Raw genomic sequence first — 27,609 nt, 5'->3', positions numbered from 1 at the left:
CTCCTTTCATTCATTCTTTTTCCTTACTCTTCAGGACTTTCCAATAAAAGTACATTTTTAATTTCAACCAGTCACAGGTATGCAAATGTACACAGTTAGTTTTCCTTACTATTACTCTTTTCAGATGTCAGCTATGGACATACCAATGCAAGGTTGTTGAAACCAATCACAGGTAAGAAACATCTTAACCTATCTAATGGTTTAATAAGTTGTTTTTTCTTTATCTTTCAGATATCATTATGCAGGTACAGATTCAAGAAACATGGTTTTCTCACCTATAGACTTGTCAATGGATGGCTGTTGGAAACAAGTAAATCACAGGTAAGAATGCAACATATCACATGTAGGCCTACATTACCATTTTTCTTTATTATTAGTAATAGCAAAATTCATTTTCATTTTACTTTCTCTTTTTAAATAGAAGTTATGGACATACCAATGCAAGGCTGTTGGACCAATCACAGGTAAGAAACATCTTAGCCTATCAAATGGTATAATTAGTTGGGTGTTTTTTTTTACTTTCTTCTTTCAGATAGCATATGGAGGTATAGATGCAAGAAACTTGGTACTACTAATATTCCAGATCTCACCTATGGAAATGTCAATGAAGGGCTGTTGGAAGCAAGTGAATCACAGGTAAGAATGCAACATATCACATGCACATAACCATTTTCTTTTTTATTAATAATAGTATGATTCATTTTCTTTATACTTTCTTTTTTCAGATAGCAAATGGACATACCAATGCAAGGCATTTTTGGAACCAATCACAGGTAAGAAACACCTTAGTCTATCTAATGGTATAATTCATTTTCTTTTTACCTTCTCTTTTCAGATATCAGTTATTTGAAACCAGTCACAGGTAAGAATGCCACATCCACAGGTATGTGTAGCTAAGATATATTAAGTGTAGCTAAGGGTCTAGAAGTTTAAGTTTCATTGCATTTTAAATTAAGTTATTTTTTTGGTAAATTTATTTGATATAATGTGTAAGGTGGCATTATTGGTATTGTAAACTTTTTCTGCAGGCAGCTAAGATTTATTAAGTGTTGCTAAGGGTCTAGAGGTTTAAGTTTTAATGCATTTTAAATCATGGTATTTTTTTGTAAATGTATTTGATATAATGTGTAAGGTGGCATTATATTTTGGTATAGTACATTTTACCTGCAGGTATGTGTGTAGCTAAGATATATTAAGTGTAGCTAAGGGTCTAGAGGTTTAAGTTTCAATGCATTTTAAATCATGGTATTTTTTTGTAAATGTGTTTGATATAATGTGTAAGGTGGCATTATATTTTGGTTTAGTACATTTTGCCTGCAGGTATGTGTGTAGCTAAGATTTATTAAGTGTAGCTAAGGGTCTAGAGGTTTAAGTTTTAATGCATTTTAAATCATGGTATTTTTTTGTAAATGTATTTGATATAATGTGTAAGGTGGCATTATATTTTGGTATATAGTACATTTTACCTGCAGGTATGTGTGTAGCTAAGATATATTAAGTGTAGCTAAAGGTCTAGAGGTTTAAGTTTCATTGCATTTTAAATTAAGTTATTTTTTTGGTAAATTTATTTGATATAATGTGTAAGGTGGCATTATTGGTATTGTAAACTTTTTCTGCAGGCAGCTAAGATTTATTAAGTGTTGCTAATGGTCTAGAGGTTTAAGTTTTAATGCATTTTAAATCATGGTATTTTTTTGTAAATGTATTAGATATAATGTGTAAGGTGGCATTATATTTTGGTATAGTACATTTTACCTGCAGGTATGTGTGTAGCTAAGATATATTAAGTGTAGCTAAGGGTCTAGAGGTTTAAGTTTCAATGCATTTTAAATCATGGTATTTTTTTGTAAATGTGTTTGATATAATGTGTAAGGTGGCATTATATTTTGGTTTAGTACATTTTGCCTGCAGGTATGTGTGTAGCTAAGATTTATTAAGTGTAGCTAAGGGTCTAGAGGTTTAAGTTTTATTGCATTTTAAATCATGGTATTTTTTTGTAAATGTATTTGATATAATGTGTAAGGTGGCATTATATTTTGGTATATAGTACATTTTACCTGCAGGTATGTGTGTAGCTAAGATATATTAAGTGTAGCTAAAGGTCTAGAGGTTTAAGTTTCAATGCATTTTAAATCATGGTATTTTTTTGTAAATGTGTTTGATATAATGTGTAAGGTGGCATTATATTTTGGTTTAGTACATTTTGCCTGCAGGTATGTGTGTAGCTAAGATTTATTAAGTGTAGCTAAGGGTCTAGAGGTTTAAGTTTCAATGCATTTTAAATCATGGGATTTTTTTTGTAAATGTATTTGATATAATGTGTAAGGTGGCATTATATTTTGGTATAGTACATTTTGCCTGCAGGTATGTGTGTAGCTAAGATATATTAAGTGTAGCTAAGGGTCTAGAGGTTTAAGTTTCAATGCATTTTAAATTAAGGTATTTTTTTGTAAATGTATTTGATATAATGTGTAAGGTGGCATTATATTTTGGTATAGTACATTTTGCCTGCAGGTATGTGTGAAGCTAAGATATATTAAGTGTAGCTAAGGGTCTAGAGGTTTAAGTTTCAATGAATTTCAAATAATGGTATTTTTTGGTAAACTTATTTGATATAATGTGTAAGGTGGTAAGTAATGGTAAAATATAGTTTTTATTTAGGTACTCTTTTCAGGTCATACTATATGGATGGATAGTTGCAAGGCAGTTTTTGGAACCAATTACAGGTAAGAAACATCATATTCTATGTAATGGTATAATTAATTGTCTATTAAGTTACTGTTTTCAGATTGCACTATGGATCTACAGGTTCAAGGCATTTGGAACCAATCACAGGTAAGAAACATCATATTCTATGTTATATTATTACTAGTATAATTCATTTACTTTATACTTTTTCTTTTCAGATGGCACCAATGGACATACCAATGCAGGGCTATTGGACAAAATTAAAGGTAAGAAACATCTTAGTCTATCTAATAGTATAATTCTTTTTCTTTTTTACTTCTCTTTTTAGGTAGCACCATGGGGAAACCGATGCAAGGATGTTGGAACTAATCGCAGTTAGGGAACATCAGATATACTCAGATGCAAGACTGTTGGAATCATTCAGGTAAATAAAAATATAAACACCTTAGCCTATCTAATGGTATAATTAGGTTTTTTTAACATTCTCCTATCATTCATTCTTTTTCCTTACTTTTCAGGTCTTTCCTATAAAAAATACATGATAATTTCAACCAATGACAGGTATGCAAATGTACACAGTTAGTTTTCCTTCCTATTTAATTTTTCAGATTGCACCTATGGATATACTGATGCAAGGTTGTTTCAACCAATCACAGGTAAGAAACATAATATCCTATGGTATAATTAATTGTCTATTTTACAGGTAAGAAACATCTTAGTCTATTTAATAGTATAATTCTTTTTTCTTTTCTTTCTTCTCTTTTTAGATGTTAGCTATGGACATACCAATGCAAGGCTGTTGGAACCAATCACAGGTAATAAACATCTTAGTCTATCTAATAGTATAATTCTTTTTCTTTTTTACTTCTCTTTTTAGGTAGCACCATGGGGAAACCGATGCAAGGATGTTGGAACTAATCACATGGAAAATCAGATGTACTCAGATGCAAGACTGTTGGAATCATTCAGGTAAATAAAAATATAAACATCTTAGCCTTTCTAATGGTATAATTAGTTTTTTTTAACATTCTCCTTTCATTCATTCTTTTTCCTTACTCTTCAGGACTTTCCAATAAAAGTACATTTTTAATTTCAACCAGTCACAGGTATGCAAATGTACACAGTTAGTTTTCCTTACTATTACTCTTTTCAGATGTCAGCTATGGACATACCAATGCAAGGTTGTTGAAACCAATCACGGGTAAGAAACATCTTAACCTATCTAATGGTTTAATAAGTTGTTTTTTCTTTATCTTTCAGATATCATTATGCAGGTACAGATTCAAGAAACATGGTTTTCCAAGTATCACCTATAGACTTGTCAATGGATGGCTGTTGGAAACAAGTAATTCACAGGTAAGAATGCAACATATCACATGTAGGCCTACATTACCATTTTTCTTTATTATTAGTAATAGCAAAATTCATTTTCATTTTACTTTCTCTTTTTAAATAGAAGTTATGGACATACCAATGCAAGGTTGTTGGACCAATCACAGGTAAGAAACATCTTAGCCTATCAAATGGTATAATTAATTGGGTGTTTTTTTTACTTTCTTCTTTCAGATAGCATATGGAGGTATAGATGCAAGAAACTTGGTACTACTATTATTCCAGATCTCACCTATGGAAATGTCAATGGAGGGCTGTTGGAAGCGAAGTGAATCACAGGTAAGAATGCAACATATCACATGCACATAACCATTTTCCTTTTTATTAATAATAGTATGATTCATTTTCTTTATACTTTCTCTTTTCAGATAGCAAATGGACATACCAATGCAAGGCATTTTTGGAACCAATCACAGGTAAGAAACACCTTAGTCTATCTAATGGTATAATTCATTTTCTATTTACTTTCTCTTTTCAGATATCAGTTATTTGAAACCAGTCACAGGTAAGAATGCCACATCCACAGGTATGTGTAGCTAAGATATATTAAGTGTAGCTAAGGGTCTAGAAGTTTAAGTTTCAATGCATTTCAAATAATGGTATTTTTTTGTAAATGTATTTGATATAATGTGTAAGGTGGCATTATATTTTGGTATAGTACATTTTGCCTGCAGGTAGCTAAGATATATTAAGTGTAGCTAAGGGTCTAGAGGTTTAAGTTTCAATGCATTTCAAATAATGGTATTTTTTGGTAAACTTATTTGATATAATGTGTAAGGTGGTAAGTAATGGTAAAATATAGTTTCTATTTAGGTACTCTTTTCAGGTCATACTATATGGATGGATAGATGCAAGGCAGTTTTTGGAACCAATTACAGGTAAGAAACATCATATTCTATGTAATGGTATAATTAATTGTCTATTAAGTTACTGTTTTCAGATTGCACTATGGATGTACAGGTTCAAGGCATTTGGAACCAATCACAGGTAAGAAACATCATATTCTATGTTATATTATTAATAGTATAATTCATTTTCTTTATACTTTTTCTTTTCAGATGGCACCTATGGACATACCAATGCAGGGCAATTGGAACCAAAATTAAAGGTAAGAAACATCTTAGTCTATCTAATAGTATAATTCTTTTTCTTTTTTACTTCTCTTTTTAGGTAGCACCATGGGGAAACCGATGCAAGGATGTTGGAACTAATCACATGGAAAATCAGATGTACTAAGATGCAAGACTGTTGAAATCATTCAGGTAAACAAAAATATAAACATCTTAGCCTTTCTAATGGTATAATTAGTTTTTTTTAACATTCTCCTTTCATTCATTCTTTTTCCTTACTCTTCAGGACTTTCCAATAAAAGTACATTTTTAATTTCAACCAGTCACAGGTATGCAAATGTACACAGTTAGTTTTCCTTACTATTACTCTTTTCAGATGTCAGCTATGGACATACCAATGCAAGGTTGTTGAAACCAATCACGGGTAAGAAACATCTTAACCTATCTAATGGTTTAATAAGTTGTTTTTTCTTTATCTTTCAGATATCATTATGCAGGTACAGATTCAAGAAACATGGTTTTCTCACCTATAGACTTGTCAATGGATGGCTGTTGGAAACAAGTAAATCACAGGTAAGAATGCAACATTTCACATGTAGGCCTACATTACCATTTTTCTTTATTATTAGTAATAGCAAAATTCATTTTCATTTTACTTTCTCTTTTTAAATAAAAGTTATGGACATACCAAGGCAAGGCTGTTGGACCAATCACAGGTAAGAAACATCTTAGCCTATCAAATGGTATAATTAGTTGGGTGTTTTTTTTAACTTTCTTCTTTCAGATAGCATATGGAGGTATAGATGCAAGAAACTTGGTACTACTATTATTCCAGATCTCACCTATGGAAATGTCAATGAAGGGCTGTTGGAAGCAAGTGAATCACAGGTAAGAATGCAACATATCACATGCACATAACCATTTTCTTTTTTATTAATAATAGTATGATTCATTTTCTTTATACTTTCTTTTTTCAGATAGCAAATGGACATACCAATGCAAGGCATTTTTGGAACCAATCACAGGTAAGAAACACCTTAGTCTATCTAATGGTATAATTCATTTTCTTTTTACCTTCTCTTTTCAGATATCAGTTATTTGAAACCAGTCACAGGTAAGAATGCCACATCCACAGGTATGTGTAGCTAAGATATATTAAGTGTAGCTAAGGGTCTAGAAGTTTAAGTTTCATTGCATTTTAAATTAAGTTATTTTTTTGGTAAATTTATTTGATATAATGTGTAAGGTGGCATTATTGGTATTGTAAACTTTTTCTGCAGGCAGCTAAGATTTATTAAGTGTTGCTAAGGGTCTAGAGGTTTAAGTTTTAATGCATTTTAAATCATGGTATTTTTTTGTAAATGTATTTGATATAATGTGTAAGGTGGCATTATATTTTGGTATAGTACATTTTACCTGCAGGTATGTGTGTAGCTAAGATATATTAAGTGTAGCTAAGGGTCTAGAGGTTTAAGTTTTTTGTAAATGTGTTTGATATAATGTGTAAGGTGGCATTATATTTTGGTTTAGTACATTTTGCCTGCAGGTATGTGTGTAGCTAAGATTTATTAAGTGTAGCTAAGGGTCTAGAGGTTTAAGTTTTAATGCATTTTAAATCATGGTATTTTTTTGTAAATGTATTTGATATAATGTGTAAGGTGGCATTATATTTTGGTATATAGTACATTTTACCTGCAGGTATGTGTGTAGCTAAGATATATTAACTGTAGCTAAGGGTCTAGAGGTTTAAGTTTCAATGAATTTCAAATAATGGTATTTTTTGGTAAACTTATTTGATATAATGTGTAAGGTGGTAAGTAATGGTAAAATATAGTTTTTATTTAGGTACTCTTTTCAGGTCATACTATATGGATGGATAGTTGCAAGGCAGTTTTTGGAACCAATTACAGGTAAGAAACATCATATTCTATGTAATGGTATAATTAATTGTCTATTAAGTTACTGTTTTCAGATTGCACTATGGATCTACAGGTTCAAGGCATTTGGAACCAATCACAGGTAAGAAACATCATATTCTATGTTATATTATTACTAGTATAATTCATTTACTTTATACTTTTTCTTTTCAGATGGCACCAATGGACATACCAATGCAGGGCTATTGGACAAAATTAAAGGTAAGAAACATCTTAGTCTATCTAATAGTATAATTCGATTTTCTTTTTTACTTCTCTTTTTAGGTAGCACCATGGGGAAACCGATGCAAGGATGTTGGAACTAATCGCAGTTAGGGAACATCAGATATACTCAGATGCAAGACTGTTGGAATCATTCAGGTAAATAAAATTATAAACACCTTAGCCTATCTAATGGTATAATTAGTTTTTTTTAACATTCTCCTATCATTCATTCTTTTTCCTTACTTTTCAGGTCTTTCCTATAAAAAATACATGATAATTTCAACCAATGACAGGTATGCAAATGTACACAGTTAGTTTTCCTTCCTATTTAATTTTTCAGATTGCACCTATGGATATACTGATGCAAGGTTGTTTCAACCAATCACAGGTAAGAAACATAATATCCTATGGTATAATTAATTGTCTATTTTACAGGTAAGAAACATCTTAGTCTATCTAATAGTATAATTCTTTTTTCTTTTCTTTCTTCTCTTTTTAGATGTTAGCTATGGACATACCAATGCAAGGCTGTTGGAACCAATCACAGGTAAGAAACATCTTAGTCTATCTAATAGTATAATTCTTTTTCTTTTTTACTTCTCTTTTTAGGTAGCACCATGGGGAAACCGATGCAAGGATGTTGGAACTAATCACATGGAAAATCAGATGTACTCAGATGCAAGACTGTTGGAATCATTCAGGTAAATAAAAATATAAACATCTTAGCCTTTCTAATGGTATAATTAGTTTTTTTTAACATTCTCCTTTCATTCATTCTTTTTCCTTACTCTTCAGGACTTTCCAATAAAAGTACATTTTTAATTTCAACCAGTCACAGGTATGCAAATGTACACAGTTAGTTTTCCTTACTATTACTCTTTTCAGATGTCAGCTATGGACATACCAATGCAAGGTTGTTGAAACCAATCACGGGTAAGAAACATCTTAACCTATCTAATGGTTTAATAAGTTGTTTTTTCTTTATCTTTCAGATATCATTATGCAGGTACAGATTCAAGAAACATGGTTTTCCAAGTATCACCTATAGACTTGTCAATGGATGGCTGTTGGAAACAAGTAAATCACAGGTAAGAATGCAACATATCACATGTAGGCCTACATTACCATTTTTCTTTATTATTAGTAATAGCAAAATTCATTTTCATTTTACTTTCTCTTTTTAAATAGAAGTTATGGACATACCAATGCAAGGCTGTTGGACCAACCACAGGTAAGAAACATCTTAGCCTATCAAATGGTATAATTAGTTGGGTGTTTTTTTTACTTTCTTTTTTCAGATAGCATATGGAGGTATAGATGCAAGAAACTTGGTACTACTATTATTCCAGATCTCACCTATGGAAATGTCAATGGAGGGCTGTTGGAAGCGAAGTGAATCACAGGTAAGAATGCAACATATCACATGCACATAACCATTTTCCTTTTTATTAATAATAGTATGAATCATTTTCTTTATACTTTCTCTTTTCAGATAGCAAATGGACATACCAATGCAAGGCATTTTTGGAACCAATCATAGGTAAGAAACATCTTAGTCTATCTAATGGTATAATTCATTTTCTTTTTACTTTCTCTTTTCAGATATCAGTTATTTGAATCCAGTCACAGGTAAGAATGCCACATCCACAGGTATGTGTAGCTAAGATATATTAAGTGTATCTAAGGGTCTAGAAGTTTAAGTTTCAGTGCATTTTAAATTAAGGTATTTTTTGATAAATTTATTTGATATAATGTGTAAGGTGGCATTATTGGTATTGTAAACTTTGTCTGCAGGTAGCTAAGATTTATTAAGTGTAGCTAAGGGTCTAGAGGTTTAAGTTTCAATGCATTTTAAATCATGGTATTTTTTATAAATGTATTTGATATAATGTGTAAGGTGGCATTATATTTTGGTATAGTACATTTTACCTGCAGGTATGTGTGTAGCTAAGATATATTAAGTGTAGCTAAGGGTCTAGAGGTTTAAGTTTCAATGCATTTTAAATCATGGTATTTTTTTGTAAATGTGTTTGATATAATGTGTAAGGTGGCATTATATTTTGGTATAGTACATTTTGCCTGCAGGTATGTGTGAAGCTAAGATATATTAAGTGTAGCTAAGGGTCTAGAGTTAAGTTTCAATGAATTTCAAATAATGGTATTTTTTGGTAAACTTATTTGATATAATGTGTAAGGTGGTAAGTAATGGTAAAATATAGTTTTTATTTAGGTACTCTTTTCAGGTCATACTATATGGATGGATAGATGCAAGGCAGTTTTTGGAACCAATTACAGGTAAGAAACATCATATTCAATGTAATGGTATAATTAATTGTCTATTAAGTTACTGTTTTCAGATTGCACTATGGATCTACAGGTTCAAGGCATTTGGAACCAATCACAGGTAAGAAACATCATATTCTATATTATATTATTACTAGTATAATTCATTTACTTTATACTTTTTCTTTTCAGATGGCACCAATGGACATACCAATGCAGGGCTATTGGACAAAATTAAAGGTAAGAAACATCTTAGTCTATCTAATAGTATAATTCTTTTTCTTTTTTACTTCTCTTTTTAGGTAGCACCATGGGGAAACTGATGCAAGGATGTTGGAACTAATCACATGGAAAATCAGATGTACTCAGATGCAAGACTGTTGAAATCATTCAGGTAAATAAAAATATAAACACCTTAGCCTATCTAATGGTATAATTAGTTTTTTTTAACATTCTCCTATCATTCATTCTTTTTCCTTACTTTTCAGGTCTTTCCTATAAAAAATACATTTTAATTTCAACCAATGACAGGTATGCAAATGTACATAGTTAGTTTTCCTTACTATTTAATTTTTCAGATTGCACCTATGGATATACTGATACAAGGTTGTTTCAACCAATCACAGGTAAGAAACATAATATCATATGGTATAATTAATTGTCTATTTTACAGGTAAGAAACATCTTAGTCTATCTAATAGTATAATTCTTTTTCTTTTTTACTTCTCTTTTTAGGTAGCACCATGGGGAAACTGATGCAAGGATGTTGGAACTAATCACATGGAAAATCAGATGTACTCAGATGCAAGACTGTTGAAATCATTCAGGTAAATAAAAATATAAACACCTTAGCCTATCTAATGGTATAATTAGTTTTTTTTTAACATTCTCCTATCATTCATTCTTTTTCCTTACTTTTCAGGTCTTTCCTATAAAAAATACATTTTAATTTCAACCAATGACAGGTATGCAAATGTACATAGTTAGTTTTCCTTACTATTTAATTTTTCAGATTGCACCTATGGATATACTGATACAAGGTTGTTTCAACCAATCACAGGTAAGAAACATAATATCATATGGTATAATTAATTGTCTATTTTACAGGTAAGAAACATCTTAGTCTATCTAATGGTATAATTATTTTTCTTTTTTACTTCTCTTTTTAGGTAGCACCATGGGGAAACCGATGCAAGGATGTTGGAATTAATCACATGGAAAATCAGATGTACTCAGATGCAAGACTGTTGGAATCATTCAGGTAAATAAGAATATAAACATCTTAGCCTTTCTAATGGTATAATTAGTTTTTTTAACATTCTCCTATCATTCATTCTTTTTCCTTACTTTTCAGGTCTTTCCTATAAAAAATACATTTTAATTTCAACCAATGACAGGTATGCAAATGTACATAGTTAGTTTTTCTTACTATTTAAATTTTCAGATTGCACCTATGGATATACTGATGCAAGGTTGTTGGAACCAATCACAGGTAAGAAACATCTTAGCCAATCTAATGGTATAGTTCTTTTATTTTTTAATTTCTCTTTGCAGATAGCAGCTATGGACATGCCAATGCAAGGCTGTTGGACCAATCACAGGTAAGAAACATCTTAACCTATCTAATGGTATAATTAGTTGTTTTTTCTTTATCTTTCAGATATCATTATGCAGGTACCGATTCAAGAAACTTGGTTTTCCAGGTATCACCTATAGACTTGTCAATGGAGGGCTGTTGGAAACAAGTGAATCACAGGTAAGAATGCAACATATCACATGTAGGCCTACATTACCATTTTTCTTTATTATTAGTAATAGCAAAATTCATTTTCATTTTACTTTCTCTTTTTAAATAGAAGTTATGGACATACCAATGCAAGGCAAAGATTTTAAATCATGGTATTTTTTATAAATGTATTTGATATAATGTGTAAGGTGCCATTATATTTTGGTATAGTACATTTTACCTGCAGGTATGTGTGTAGCTAAGATATATTAAGTGTAGCTAAGGGTCTAGAGGTTTAAGTTTCAATGCATTTTAAATCATGGTATTTTTTTGTAAATGTGTTTGATATAATGTGTAAGGTGGCATTATATTTTGGTATAGTACATTTTGCCTGCAGGTATGTGTGAAGCTAAGATATATTAAGTGTAGCTAAGGGTCTAGAGGTTTAAGTTTCAATGCATTTCAAATAATGGTATTTTTTGGTAAACTTATTTGATATAATGTGTAAGGTGGTAAAATATAGTTTTTATTTAGGTACTCTTTTCAGGTCATACTATATGGATGGATAGATGCAAGGCAGTTTTTGGAACCAATTACAGGTAAGAAACATCATATTCTATGTAATGGTATAATTAATTGTCTATTAAGTTACTGTTTTCAGATTGCACTATGGATCTACAGGTTCAAGGCATTTGGAACCAATCACAGGTAAGAAACATCATATCCTATGTTATATTATTAATAGTATAATTCATTTTCTTTATACTTTTTCTTTTCAGATGGCACCTATTGACATACCAATGCAGGGCTATTGGACAAAATTAAAGGTAAGAAACATCTTAGCCTATCTAATAGTATAATTATTTTTCTTTTTTACTTCTCTTTTTAGGTAGCACCGTGGGGAAACCGATGCAAGGATGTTGGAACTAATCCCATGGAAAATCAGATGTACTCAGATGCAAGACTGTTGGAATCATTTAGGTAAATAAAAATATAAACACCTTAGCCTATCTAATGGTATAATTAGTTTTTTTTTAACATTCTCCTATCATTCATTCTTTTTCCTTACTTTTCAGGTCTTTCCTATAAAAAATACATTTTAATTTCAACCAATGACAGGTATGCAAATGTACATAGTTAGTTTTCCTTACTATTTAATTTTTCAGATTGCACCTATGGATATACTGATGCAAGGTTGTTTCAACCAATCACAGGTAAGAAACATAATATCCTATGGTATAATTAATTGTCTATTTTACAGGTAAGAAACATTTAGTCTATCTAATAGTATAATTCTTTTTTCTTTTCTTTCCTCTCTTTTTAGATGTTAGCTATGGACATACCAATGCAAGGCTGTTGGAACAATCACAAGTAAGAAACATCTTAGCCTATCAAATGGTATAATTAGTTGGGTGTTTTTTTTACTTTCTTCTTTCAGATAGCATATGGAGGTACAGATGCAAGAAACTTGGTACTACTATTATTCCAGATCTCACCTATGGAAATGTCAATGGAGGGCTGTTGGAAGCGAAGTGAATCACAGGTAAGAATGCAACATATCACATGCACATAACCATTTTCCTTTTTATTTTATTAATAATAGTATGATTCATTTTCTTTATACTTTCTCTTTTCAGATAGCAAATGGACATACCAATGCAAGGCATTTTTGGAACCAATCACAGGTAAGAAACACCTTAGTCTATCTAATGGTATAATTCATTTTCTTTTTACCTTCTCTTTTCAGATATCAGTTATTTGAAACCAGTCACAGGTAAGAATGCCACATCCACAGGTATGTGTAGCTAAGATATATTAAGTGTAGCTAAGGGTCTAGAAGTTTAAGTTTCATTGCATTTTAAATTAAGGTATTTTTTGGTAAATTTATTTTATATAATGTGTAAGGTGGCATTATTGGTATTGTAAACTTTGTCTGCAGGTAGCTAAGATTTATTAAGTGTAGCTAAGGGTCTAGAGGTTTAAGTTTCAATGCATTTTAAATTAAGGTATTTTTTTGTAAATGTGTTTGATATAATGTGTAAGGTGGCATTATATTTTGGTATAGTACATTTTGCCTGCAGGTATGTGTAGCTAAGATATATTAAGTGTAGCTAAGCGTCTATGGGTTTAAATTTCAAGACACTTTAAATCATAGTATTTTGTAAATGTATTAAATTTGATATAATGTGTAAGGTGGCATTATATCTTGGCCTTATACATTTTTCCTAAAGGTATTTGTGTAGTTAAGTATTGTTTCTCTTAAGCACTATTTTTTTTAGTTTGTGCCTGTACAGTTTTTGCCACTTAAGGTACTTATGGTGAAATAGCAGATGATATCCAGACTAGATACATGTGCTGTACTTGGACAATCAGGATGGAATAGCAGGACAGACAAGACAACACATTGGAAGATGGAAGGACAATCAAAAGTAAGTTCACTACTAACCTCAATTCCAAAGTTGACTGCCCAAGTTGCTGATTACAAAACTTATTACACAAAGGAATATCACAGCTAAACTGTAAGTATATCTATGAGGTAAGTAATAAGATAAGTATAACATCTAGATTAGTTGATATATCCTCTTTATGCCCTGTGACACATAATGTTGCAGTGGACTCCAGGTGCCTAGCTGTTTATTGCATCTTTTAGATTTGTTCCTATTCTCAATTACCCTCCTTCTCCATGTAGGCCTACTCCTATTAGAAAAGGATATATCGTTTTTAAATGTATATTTCTTGATAAAATGTATTGTATATTTTTTTCCACCTGAGGAGCATCATTACACATGCTACCTGCCCTAGGTGTCCTCGATGTGATCATCAACCTTGATGTGGTAGCGAGGCTTGTGTGTTTCCAACTTGGAAGCCGGACTAATGATGATCTTAAAAAATGTATAATGTAATACATTTATAATGTAATACATTTATAATGTTAAAACATATTATAAATGTGTTATTTTTTAATGAAAAGTTAGTCTAGAATTACAGAAGGGTAATATTATTATTGATTGATACAAAATGTTTTTCATTTTTATAGGCATGACATTCATACTATTTAAACGTGTTCCATTGATGCCAATTTGCAATAAGAGAACACAAAGTTATAGAAATAATAAACTTTCTTTCATACACACATTCACATAGACTTGCCACAAGTCTGTATTTATTGTCTTTTTTTTTATTTCGACCGCGATTTTTGTCTGAAAATACAGACTTGTGAAACACGTATAGAAATCGATTTGCAGACCGCAAACATCCGATAAGAATGACGTAGGTTATCATACCGTATTTGGCTATATGGGGCGGGCGGTATGTAAATATGGATTTCGAATCAACAAAATGAAAAAGATCGAGTGCTGAATGTACGATCGAGACTGAACAACTGTTGAAATATCAAATCGTGTTGTCAAGTTGTTTTGTTTGTTAATTGTTTAGTCCTGGCCTAGGCCTACTCAACTCATACGTATGACCTGCCAAATAAAACACCAATAAAATAAGGTACATACCACCACCGACCGGCACACGACAGGGCTACACCACCACACAGAACAGCACTGGGTCTGTGTGGGAATTAAATCAAATTATCTCCGCATAATAAATGATCCATGCAATGTTTGATTTGCGGAGAAGCTAGTCTATCATATCAAGACGAGTTTTCATGTTCTTGGGAAAAATCCCATCAAATGTTTACCAGACTACTAGGCATATAAAATAATTTCTAGCCTTCAGAAACTTTCATCAATGTACCCAAGTACACATCATTGTCTAAACGTAACATAGGGCATCCGCATCGTCTTAGATGTTGAGCAAAGAACTTAGGCCTATAACACAAGAATCTCCTGTTCTTCAATTTGCATTCAAAACACACTTATCGGAAGTACAGGGTTAAAAGGTCAAACTGGGCGACGCCATTTCACAGCATGGAGCAGCTCCCCCTTCAAACTAGGAAGTCAATTACTCGACCGCGAATGACTAACAATACCATCTTTCCCACTACACCTGCACAACCATTGCATAACATCAACGCACGGCATACCAAACCGTTTCGTACACCTGCGATGAAAATATAAATTCAATTTATTTTAAAATTGAGGGCGGCAAACATAAAATTTACGAGATCGAATACGGGTTGAAAAAAAAATTTAAAAAAAAAAGATGTTAAATGTGCTCTCCCTGCCTCAGCACTAAGGCCCTGCCACAGCCTTTTGGGGTCGTTTCCAGCACATCACCAGATGCATTGATGTTGTCGCCTCATGATGTGTGGTGGAAAGGGGGACGTATAATTCTGTGAACCCCAAACACAGTGGCCGCATGCCTTTAACTCTATTCCACCGACCAGCGTGGGAATCGAACCCACGACATACGTGTTGTCAACACGACGCTCAGGCGACTGAGCTAACTGATCATTTTGGTTTCAACAAGGTTAATATGATAGTTATGACGTACTAATGAATTACGTAATACACGTATAAATAGACTATTATCAGCTGTTCAGTCATGTACTACTTTGTGGCCTAACGGGTAATGCTCAGGTTTGGGTGCTCTCAGCTCTAGTAGATTGAGTTCGAACCTCTACGGATATTTTTTTTTTTTAATAAAAAAAAATAAATAAAAAATAAATAAATAAATAAAATAATGAATATTGTTTTTCTTTATTTTGAAAGAGAGATATTTTGAGGGTTGTAAATGTCAGGCCTAAAACAAGTGGACCTTTTTTAAAATCAGAAACAAAGTTGCATGGCATTATTTTCTATTAAATAGACTGCCATAAAACCTCGAAAAGAAGCCCATGTGCTCCTTCATTTTTAGTACTCTTGGGTGGGCTTCTTTTCCACATGGAGTTCTTTTCGAGATTACTTTTGCAAACTAAGAGGGGAGCTGATAGGTTCCCGACAGGAAAATGTTTTATTTACATGATTTGAACAATCTTCTAATGTAAAGATTAACAACATCAACATTTAACAGTGTGGCGTGTTGACCGCAAATGACTAACATACCATCTTCCCCGTAATACACCTGCACAAACTCATTTGCATAACAACGCACGGCATACCAAACTGTTTAAAACAGAGCTGCAAGGTCTCCGGAAATAACATCTATTATTTTTTCAAACATGTATAAGAATCTTCAGTACCCCACCATGCTTGGGGCTGAGCAAAAGATAATTTTGAAAAATAGAGCTGCATAGGTTCCCGCCCGAAAAAAATGGCACTTTACATGATTTTAAATTAAATGAAACAAACTATATAAGACTCACCAGGGACAATAGAGCTTGTCCCCGGAAAGTGCACCTATAATTTTTTAACATATGAAATTAAATATTAAGTCTCCAGTACTAGCCCACCATGGTTGGGGTAGAGCTAATAATGAAAATAGAGCCAAGAATTGCACTTATACTTATTACTATACATAATCCGCTATGATAATTATGATAATGTTAAAATTTCAACTATCCAGATGCGACTTCAAAATTTTAGGTGGGGTTTTCTACTTTAAAACTCGACTTCGTATATGCCTAAGGCCTAGCCCGGCGGCGGAATTAGTCTAAGCTTCGAAATTGGTCTAAATCGGCATCTTTGCAAATGTTCTATATTTGATCTTATTTTACTCTCCATTATCCCCATACAAAAACCATCGAAGACAAACTATCTGTTTAAAACATGTTTATTCTGGGGACGGTGCGGCCATACACAGCAACTACCATCAAAGTTTATTCATAACATTTTACAATGCAATATCTTGTATGAATCGGACATTTTCGCTACCAATGCAGCAACATTGATTAACAAAATCAAAATTTAACAGTGTGGCGTGTTGACCGCGAATGACTAAACAATACCATCCTTCCCACTACACCTGCACAACCATTGCATAACATCAACGCACGGCATACCAAACCGTTTCGTACACCTGCGATGAAAATATAAATTCGATTTCTTTTAAAATTGAGGGCGGCAAACATAAAATTTACGAGATCGAATACGGGTTGAAAAAAAAAATTAAATAAAAAAAAAGATGTTAAATGTGCTCTCCCTGCCTCAGCACTAAGGCCCTGCCACAGCCTTTTGGGGTCGTTTCCAGCACATCACCAGATGCATTGATGTTGTCGCCTCATGATGTGTGGTGGAAAGGGGGACGTATAATTCTGTGAACCCCAAACACAGTGGCCGCATGCCTTTAACTCTATTCCACCGACCAGCGTGGGAATCGAACCCACGACATACGTGTTGTCAACACGACGCTCAGGCAACTGAGCTAACTGATCATTTTGGTTTCAACAAGGTTAATATGATAGTTATGACGTACTGGTGAATTACGTAATACACGTATAAATAGACTATTATCAGCTGTTCAGTCATGTACTACTTTGTGGCCTAACGGGTAATGCTCAGGTTTGGGTGCTCTCAGCTCTAGTAGATTGAGTTCGAACCTCTACGGATATTTTTTTTTTAAATAAAAAAAAATAAATAAAAAATAAATAAATAAAATAATGAATATTGTTTTTCTTTATTTTGAAGGAGAGATATTTTGAGGGTTGTAAATGTCAGGCCTAAAACAAGTGGACCTTTTTTAAAATCAGAAACAAAGTTGCATGGCATTATTTTCCATTAAATAGACTACCATAAAACCTCGAAAAGAAGCCCATGTGCTCCTTCATTTTTAGTACTCTTGGGTGGGCTTCTTTTCCACATGAAGTTCTTTTCGAGATTACTTTTGCAAACTAAAAGAGGGGAGCTGATAGGTTCCCGGCCGGAAAATGTTTTATTTACATGATTTGAACAATCTTCTAATGTAAAAATTAACATCAAAATTTAAACTTTTTTACTCTGCTAAAGGAAACACAAAGGATATTAGGAGGACTGAGGACGATCAAAGCATATTGATCGAAACGTCGAGAAACTCAACAGTTTTTTTCAGAACTAATATACATGGTGTACCGCAAACTTTATATCAACAAATGATTTTTTTTCTTAAATTTATTAAAATTTAGTGACTTTATTTCTATATACCACTGTGCTCCCCTGGTGGCAAATTGGGTTCAGTTGAGCACACAGTGTATGAACATACAAAATATATTAAAATTCAGTGACTGGACCAGTTACCGTAGTACTATTTCTATTTCTGAAGTACATAAAGGCATAAATGGCGCTCCGTAGAAAAGTAGAGAATGCTCCATCGTCAGAATGACGCTCTGAATATACCTCTTTCCCCAGACGGAGTATCCAAAATCAAGTAGTATACGTATGAAACGCCATATGTGCCAAAATATTTATCTTTTTACTAATATTAAGATAAAACTCCGTCTGGAACCCAGACTAACATTCACACACCTAGCCATTATATAATGCATTGATGTGCACAAAATAGTATAAACATTTAACCAATCACAAACCAGAACTTAAAACGCTAATTTGATTGGTCATAATATTTGACTCCCTAGATTGATAAAATTTATTGCGATTCAAAATAAATAGAACATGTTCTAGATTCATTTTTTGGCCCCGAGACGTAGCTGAAACATGGCGAACGATAAAGTCAGTAAAACGTGGGTGCTTTTTGTTCAAAGTTTATACAAAGATCCTTTTAAAAGGTAATTTCGATTTTTAGCAGTATTATTATTCTGAATAATAGTTTTTTTTAAAAGAAGAAAGTAGATCATAATTATTTGTGATTATAAGAAAGCTAGGCCTAGCTAGTAAAAGCTAGGCCTAGCTGGGCCACTAGCCTAGCCTAGTAGGTCCTTCCAGGAGGACTAACTACTGTACTACTAACTAGGCAGGCCTAGCCTAGGCTATTCTATATAGTCTAGGCCTAGCTTATTTTGATTAAATTAAGCTAGCCTTCAAAACTAAACCTCTGACTGAGCTGACCCTAGGCCTAGGCATTGATTGAATACACAACACAAGGTCACAAGGCTATTATTCTAGGCCCTAGGCCTAATTAATAATAATAAAATTCAATTCATTATATATAATGTGGTATATTTATTATTATAGGTCTTTTGTGAAGAACGCTATTTTCTTTTCTGTTGGTGTTTGGCTGGCAAGAAGTTTTGCAGATGTTGATGTGGCTGCACCACAGGCTATGTAACTAGGAGGTAAGAGGGTAGGCCTATCTCCACGTTTAAAATAACTATTGTTTATTTTAAAACACAATGATAAATAATATATAAATAAAATAATATTAATAATAACCCCACTTATTTTTCATCAGCGGTAAAGTTCTACAGCAGGATTCTTTTGTAATATTATTCACGGAGCTAATACCTACACCCTTTAGGTAAATAATGTTGGTGACGTAGCCATATGGCGTCCTGCTATCATTAGGCCTATATGTTGCAAATGTTTGTAATGATTTGAATTTAGTGATTTCTTTTTCTCCTTCAGAGTCGATGTGATAAGTATGGTTGTCTTTAAAAAATTGCCAAGAATCAAAAGACTGAACAAGATGAGAAACACACTTTGTAGAAAGTGAATTGAACCTGTCACAGAAAATATTACCTGAGGCCCCAGGTTTAGAGAGGCCTCGGGCGTTTTTATCCTGTATTTTCCTCTGGACACTGCTCAGGGGCCCCCATAAGCTCCGGGGTCATGAGCGCTCATATCTATTACACCACTGTACTACTGTTTGTACCTTGTTGTATAAATAACAATACTATCGTATCGTACTAATTATTGTCACATGTTAAAGAGTATCAGGGGTTTTGTTACTTTCAGAATTCAGAAGACTATAGCAAGTTTAATCTATCTGAGATGCTGCAGTAACACAAATACAAAGTTATCCGCTGTCAGATCAGTACAGCACTGTATATTAATAAAAACAAAGTAAAATAAAACACATGTGATTTAATACAATGCTGCGGCACAAGTATAATGTTTATAATATTTTGGATTGAAGTAAGATTAAACTTGACACATCAATTTTTTTTTTTAAATTATTATGTATTTTGTCTTCATTTTGCTAACCCATTACCAGTGGCATAACGCAGAGGCCCCTGGTTTAGGATCCCTAAGTAGCCTTGGGCGTTTTTATCCTTTTTTAACATCTGTTTTTTCTCTGGGCACTGCTCAGTTCTGGGGCCCCTGGGTTTATCCAGCGAGCGCTCATAGCCATTACGCCACTGCCCATATACATGCTTTACCTTGCTGTGCCTCCATTGATAAATTTAATGTATATGAGAAAACTTCATAACCAACACCTTGACATCGCGTTACATTTTGATTTAAACTTTAATTGAAAAAAGACAATTCAATTTCACCGAACAACTTGAGCTTTTCTAAAATTATTAAAATGTTCAAAGTACTGCATGATGGTATCAGAAGGCGTGTAGTTGGCATCTCTTTTTGCAGTTAAAATCGTTGGCAGCTGAGGAGTCATATTACCCATAAAGCATTGCATGAATTCTGTCATCAGGTTCCAGCAGTCTGATATAATAACGCACGGTGTGTATTCAACCTGAAAAGGTAAATAAAGATGGAAATATAATGTATAATATGGCCATATTACTACAGTATAACTACTACTGTATAATCAAATACTATTACAAATTGCATTGTAATATAGATCAATGTAAATGTGTTTAATGTATTATTCTTGGTCCTTAAGCTTAACTGGAAACTGCCGGAAATTTGGATTAGGCCCTCTGCGGACCCACGGCAGCCAGAAATGCAGCGCCTACCAGATCAATCCCCTACTCTTTTCGAATAGTGGTCGTATAATAGATGCAGTAGTATTATATTATGTGTACCTCAACTAATAATCCTTTTGTGTGTGACCCAACGGACACAATCCCAACTTTGATTATGAAATCTCCTAATTCAAATCTTTGTCCTTTCGATTCTATCTTCGGAAGTTTTCGTTGACCATAAAATCCTTTTAATTTTTGCATGATTCCATCAAAGTTGGTGTCACAGACGAGGCAGGTTCCAGAGTCCGTAACGGCAAATGCTGATAAGGGGAATTCTGTGTTGTGAATTGAATGAATAACTTTTGATTGTCCTAAAAAAGAAATTTGATCAATTTAAAAGTTATTCAACAAAAAAATGAATAAATTATGTCTTGACAGATTATGTTACAAATTTGCGTTATTACATTTGATCTGTTTATGTAGATGTTTTTTTAAAATGCATCTAAAAATAAAATGGAAAAACGGTGAACGTGAAGCACCTTGTGTTTGCGCAATGGCTTGGTACGTCTCGCAGTCGACACAGAATATTCCAGTCTTGTTCGCTCCCAACAGATCCAAGCGTTTGTTAACATTTTCTACGACTTGCTGAATATTACGATTTTCCGCTATCACCCACTGGCTTATGCTTAAAAAAAAATGTTACATTTTTACCAACACAACAAAGTCAAAGGTAGTATTAGTAATAAATAATTAAAATATTTTTTTCAATTACAGTATTTAATAATGGTTTTATATCTGTTTTAACTCTTTTTTTGTTTACTTGTTCCATTAAAATGGTACCTGATTCTAATATTGCAATACTATTATCAGACCTGCAAAATATGCCCTGTTGTGGGGCTAGGCTCAACACCGCATCACTTGGTGGTCAGCACAGGGCGATGGTTGATTGGTTCAGTGGGCATAAGTTTGCATTTTTCTTATCTAGCTAGCATGGCCTAGTCGGTCTAGTGTACTCTGCATGACTAATACAAGAATTACCCTATTATTAAACATTTACCATGTTACTCCCATCTTAGGATATGTATTAAATAATTGTAATTAACAAATTAACTGTATTTTTGCACAAAAAAGGTCAAACAAAAGTCTAGGTAGGCCTAGGCCCTAGATGATATACACTGCTGGTTGGATACTTCATTTGTTTCAATTAATTCTCCTCATCGTTTAAAAAAAGTGTTATGCTGCCCTCTATAGTTTCGCCGGTAATATCGCGACAAAAAGTAAAGTCGTCGCAAAATTATTGAAAAAAGTACAGCAAAATGTTAAATATTACTAGAAAATGTCAAGCTATTCGATGTGTAAACAAACTTTCTCTCTTAGCTAGAGTATCAACCAACTTTAATAATGTGAGTAAGCATAATACTGCAAAAAATACCGTACCCGTTAGTTAGGCTTGCAACAACACCAGAGAGAGCCAGCCAGGAAAACTCAACTTACCTCGCTGACACAACTGACAGGCTTTAAAGCCAGCAGAGGCTAGGCTTACCTAGACATTCAGGCTTTAATTAGGCCTATACCTATTTGTTATTCTGGTGTCAATATATTGAAAATATAAATCTTGGACAGTATAAAAACTTAAATGAGCTTAGGCCTGGGCATACCTATGTTCTGTATTTTATTTGATTGTTTAAAATATAATAAATTATTAATTTTTATAATATATTATAGCCTATATATAGGCCTATAATAGGTTATTTTCAGGTGGGGCTTATGTATGCGTCTTTTTTTCTAATGTTTATTTTATTTCTAGGTTGTACTTGATAGTCAATTCAACAGAAAATACAGGTTAGGATCAGTTATTTGCATTTAAATGATTTATATAATACGTCACCTATGTTATTTTTGTACACAATGCTCAGATGCTGTGACATACATGTTATTTTGCTAAATTTTGTGTATGTTAATTGTGCATGCCTTTTAATATGTTTTTTTTTTTGACGAAAAAATTATATTCTACCCTATTAATTTTTATTTACAATATTTGCATACCACTATAGGACATAATACAACAATTTTAAACCCATATCACATATTCAGTTTGTAAAGTTTTGAAATATATATATTTTATTTAATCTTGATTTTGTTTCCTTAGTTCAAGGGAATTAAGTGATGCTGATTTTCTACATGAGAGTGTCCTGCACACGATGCACTTCCAACGTAGCTTGCCTCGGCTACCAATTCCTAAACTAAACAACACGTGCTCTAGATACTTAGAATCGCAAAGAGTTATTCTTAACGACGAAGAGTTTAACAAAACAAAAGCCATAGTGGAACAATTTGAAGCCAATGAGGGACAAGGTTGTTATGTTTTTCGTCTCTTTATTACTTTTTGAATACTACAGTTTTACGGGCTTAGGTCATTTCTAACTTTTCATTAGATTTTTTAGTGTTGGTGTCAAAACTGGTACTGGTTCAAATAACCGTCTCACAGAGACATCTGGTAGCCATTGACTTGAAGTTGGCATTTGGATGTGTTACTTTTAAATGTACAGTAAAAGGTCAATGTCAATTCTGAGTGTTTAATAAAGAATTTGTTTTATTGTTTTTATAGCTTTACATAAAGAACTAGTGGCAATAAATAAACAGAACAAACATACAAGTTATATAAGTGGTAAGTATATGACTTTTATATTTACTCTTTCTATTAAAACTATTTAACTTATTATATATTAATCCAAAGGCAAATTACTGAAAAAATGACAATGCTGTGGGTAACAGTGGCTGGATCTCAATGGAGATACAAAAAAAAAAGCGAAAAGCTAAATCAAAACGATAAAGTAAAACAGCCAGAAAAGTTAGCAGAGCTTTCGGGCAACACTAGCCCTTCATCAGTGCAAGTGATATTATATATTAGTTACATACCAATATTAAATGACAACTAAACTTTTTTTCTATCATCTTAGGTCCTTGGTTTGATATGTATCTTGAGTCAAGGCTCCCTATCTTGCTGAATTTTAATCCGTATGTTTGTTATAACAATGATACTAGACCAGAATATATGGATCAGGTATGAGCTATGCCAAATGGTTATTTTATAAAGCCTACTAACTTTAAACAATACAGATATATATATATATATATATATCGCATATACTATGCATACGGTGCTCTGGAGGATAAAGTGTGATTTATCAGTTAATTTGCTAGTTTTTAATTACCATATTATTTGTTAAATAAACAGGTTATACGATCAACAAACTTTATAGTATCTGCAATGAAATTCATGAAAACTTTACGTGCAAATAAGTTGGACCCGGACATGTATCACTTAAACGGCAAGAAGACCGACAATGACCAGTTTAGGAGGAAAGCCAAGTAAGCAAGTTAGGTCATGTCAAATAATGTATTATGTATCATTAGTAGTATGTACCATTAACCTAGAAACCACCAAAACTGCATTGAGGTGGGGAAATTACGCTGGGCCACTTGAGACACACCCAGCCCATGAAAGGAATAAATGGCACAAACTAGTAGAATGTGTTTTTTAACGATGATGAAGTGTATTGATATATTTATTGACATAATTTATTTTTTCCCAGTTGGATTCCTGGATCTTTGGCTGCTTATTACGCAATACTCAGCAAAGTATTCCCTCTTGACATGAGTCAGTATGGCAAACTGTTCAACTCTACTAGAGTGCCTAGACAGGGAAGAGATGAACTTGTAACTCATGAGGACGCTAGACACATACTAGTGGTCCATAACGGCAACTTCTACACGTTTGACGTCATCAATAATGATGGTAAAGCTTTTTGAGTAGTTTTATTATAAAAATATGTTTATAAAAATTTATAATAATACTATGTTAAACAAAATATAAATCTGTATAATAATGATGATTCAAACTAAAAGCAAAGTAAGCAAACCAAAGCCTTGTGTACACTTTCAAACTTTATGTGCCCATATATGGACATGATGATTTCATATCACTACCATATTTGGGCACATCACACTTATTTTGTCAAACTAGTTTGATAGTGTAGACAGAGCTTAAGTCGCAAAGTACTGTAGAGGATGTAAAAAGCTTGTGAATAGATGACTTTTTTCGGATTTAGAAGACAAAGATATTTTACTTTCACAGGTGTGGTAGTTTCTGCGCAAGAAATAGCAAGCCATCTGAGACACATTCTCACTGATAGCGCGCCACGTCCCGAATACTCTGTAAGTTATCTTACTACTGAGAACCGCGATACATGGGCATCTTTAAGACAACACATGCTGGACGGCAACAGCAAGAATCAGGAGACGATGAAACTGATAGATGGCGCTGTTTTTTGCTTATGTCTCGATGACAGTGAGCCGACAGAACCTGTAGAATTGACGCGCAGTATGTTGTATGGAGATGGCGCTAATAGGTAATTAAAATTTATTTGGATTTATTATTATTGTAGTTTGTCTTACAGTTCACCTGACTATTTCTTGCTTTGTCTATTGTAGTTGTATTACACAATAGAATTAACCATTCTTTACCTCATACTTCCTTGTATTATTGAGTAGTTGCCTTGCACACAGCTTTAACCATTCCTTGCCTTCTATAACATACACAATCTAATCATTTTTTGCCTCACCTATCTTAGTAGTTGCATCATAGTAATGGACCTACACAATTTAATTTATATCTTAGTATTAGTACCCTTTAAAATGTCCTATTTTTTATATACAGGTGGTTTGATAAATCTTTTCAATTGATCATTGCCAAAAATGGAGTGGCGTCCATCAATTTTGAGCATGCATGGGGCGATGGTGTTGCCGTGCTTCGTTTTATCAACGAATCATTCAAAGAATCTACTGAGAATGCTGCCCTCAATCCTGGAACTGAGCCAGCAAATGTAGACTCTTCGCAGACAGTCAAAAAAGTAAATTAATCATTTCTGCTTTTGCATATTTTTCCATTTTTATCGATGAAATGATGGCATATTTTGTAATATTATAATTTACAATTTTGTTTGTGTTTTTTTTTCCAGTTGGAATTTGATCTAGATTCAACAATGAAGACGGCAATCAAAGATGCAGTTAATAAATATAACGCATCTACCTCAAAGCTAAATATCGGCGTCAGACAATTTAACAAATTTGGAAAGAACTTTATGAAAGCTAACAAATTGAGTCCTGATGCTTTCATGCAATTATCATTTCAGGTATGAATGTCCTTTTCAGGATTTTTATGAAAATTATTTTTATGTAACTAAAATTTCTAATAATAATATACCACATTTCTATAGCGCCCTTTTCATGAATACACATGCTGAAAGGCGCATTACATAAAAATACATCACAATAACTGAACAAGATAAACAGAGCATGAAAAAGTTAGTTAATAACTAATTTATTTTAAATTCATTTAATTTCAGATGGGTTACTACAAATTAACAGGTGGTAAGGTTGCGAGTACATACGAGTCTTGCAGCACGGCGGCGTTTAAACATGGCCGAACTGAAACTCTTCGTTCAGCTACCATGGAGACTAAAAAATGCTCGGAAGCTTTCCAAGAAGGCTCAGGAGCCAGTGATGCAGATAAGATAAAATTACTAAAAGCTTGTTCAGATAAACACAATGAAATGACTAAAAATGCTGCCATGGGTAAATGATTTCTCTCTCTTTTTTTCCCTGGTCATCGTTTTTTTTATACACCTGTAAATTTATAGCCTGTATTTCTCCTTATCTAAAGCTCTACACTATCAAACTTTATGTGACAAAAATATGTGATGTGCCCATATATGGACTACCATATTTAAGCACATCACACTTTTTTTGTCAAACTAGTTTGATAGTGTAGACAGAGCTTTATATGTAAAATTCTCAGTTTGTAAACGTAAAATCATATCTTTAATTTTCAGGCCAAGGATTTGATCGTCATCTGTTTGCAATGAAATCCCTTGCCAATAAGAACAACCAGTCTGTAGCCCTGTTTGAAGATCCAGCCTACACCAAGATCAACCACATCGTACTGTCCACAAGCACTCTAAGCAGCCCAGCAGTCCTTGCAGGTGGCTTTGCTCCTGTCGTGCCCAACGGCCTAGGAGTAGGCTACGGAATAAAAGATGACGAGTTGGGATGTAACATCACGTCGTATCCCGATTCCCCAAACGTTGAGGATTTTTTGGATTGTGTAGAATCGAGTTGGATGGACATGCATAAGGTCTTAGATTCCAACTCAAGCTGAACTTAGTACAGTCACCAGGTCTTTCACAAATCATACACTTCTGGTGGATTTAATTATTAGTACCTAAAATGGTTGATACTTATGTATTTACTATTTAAATGCACGCCCAAATTTGGAATAATTTTTATAAGAAATGATTCACTCAAGTGTGTACTGGAGTGTATAATTAGAAAGAATTTACTTTATAAAATTAATGATTTTGCCAATTTTATTTAATTATCCACAATTGAATGTTGAGGCAATTGTTTTTTTTGTTTTTTTTATTATTTTCAACAATTGTTGGCATAAGAATAATGATTTATAATTTATAAACAGCCATGTCAATCTTAGCTGTTGAGAATGAAAACATTTGCAATATAATTATTAGACTATAGTGTGTAAATTAGTCTATAATAAATGTAAGAGATATGTGAATACAATTTTGTTAGCTATTTATGAAATATGTTGTCAGCTTCTCATCA

General features: G+C 33.0%; 4 protein-coding genes across 5 annotated transcripts in view; 3 read left to right on the top strand and 1 right to left on the bottom strand.

The window, feature by feature from the left end:
• LOC144856303 (sulfate anion transporter 1-like) overlaps positions 1-14,684 on the top strand; it is a 133,289-nt gene extending 118,605 nt beyond the window's left edge. The window contains exon 16 of the mRNA XM_078714260.1: positions 14,674-14,684. The gene's annotated coding sequence lies outside the window, so the exon portion shown is untranslated. The remainder of the gene's footprint in view (positions 1-14,673) is intronic.
• A 495-nt stretch (positions 14,685-15,179) lies between these two features.
• Positions 15,180-27,554, top strand: LOC144856270 (carnitine O-palmitoyltransferase 2, mitochondrial-like). Of its 2 annotated transcripts, XM_078714216.1 has the most exons (12): positions 22,059-22,331; positions 22,736-22,770; positions 23,078-23,283; positions 23,537-23,596; positions 23,889-23,992; positions 24,167-24,300; positions 24,525-24,727; positions 25,067-25,340; positions 25,649-25,841; positions 25,950-26,123; positions 26,337-26,565; positions 26,823-27,554. In XM_078714216.1, exons 1-12 carry the CDS (start codon positions 22,245-22,247, stop codon positions 27,146-27,148), a joined length of 2,025 nt encoding a protein of 674 aa, XP_078570342.1. In that variant the 5' UTR covers positions 22,059-22,244; the 3' UTR covers positions 27,149-27,554. The 2 variants fall into 2 exon arrangements, with proteins under 2 accessions (XP_078570343.1, XP_078570342.1); XM_078714217.1 differs by lacking the exons at positions 22,059-22,331; positions 22,736-22,770 and adding an exon at positions 15,180-15,183.
• On the top strand, positions 18,770-20,221 carry LOC144856273 (mitochondrial import receptor subunit TOM6 homolog). The gene is made up of 3 exons (XM_078714220.1): positions 18,770-18,891; positions 19,298-19,398; positions 19,688-20,221. The coding sequence occupies exons 1-2, from the start codon at positions 18,821-18,823 to the stop codon at positions 19,389-19,391; spliced, it is 165 nt and encodes a 54-aa protein (XP_078570346.1). The 5' UTR covers positions 18,770-18,820; the 3' UTR covers positions 19,392-19,398; positions 19,688-20,221.
• On the bottom strand, positions 20,512-22,125 carry LOC144856272 (mediator of RNA polymerase II transcription subunit 20-like). The gene is made up of 4 exons (XM_078714219.1): positions 21,986-22,125; positions 21,468-21,613; positions 21,049-21,299; positions 20,512-20,756 (listed from the first exon to the last, which is right to left on the bottom strand). The coding sequence occupies exons 1-4, from the start codon at positions 21,997-21,999 to the stop codon at positions 20,556-20,558; spliced, it is 612 nt and encodes a 203-aa protein (XP_078570345.1). The 5' UTR covers positions 22,000-22,125; the 3' UTR covers positions 20,512-20,555.
• Positions 27,555-27,609: the final 55 nt, after the last annotated feature.

Source organism: Antedon bifida, chromosome 11 (assembly GCF_963402885.1).
Source record: "Antedon bifida chromosome 11, ecAntBifi1.1, whole genome shotgun sequence".
Lineage (NCBI taxonomy): Eukaryota > Metazoa > Echinodermata > Crinoidea > Comatulida > Antedonidae > Antedon > Antedon bifida.
Note: the sequence above shows the minus strand (reverse complement) of the source record. Positions and strands in the feature narration are given on the sequence as shown.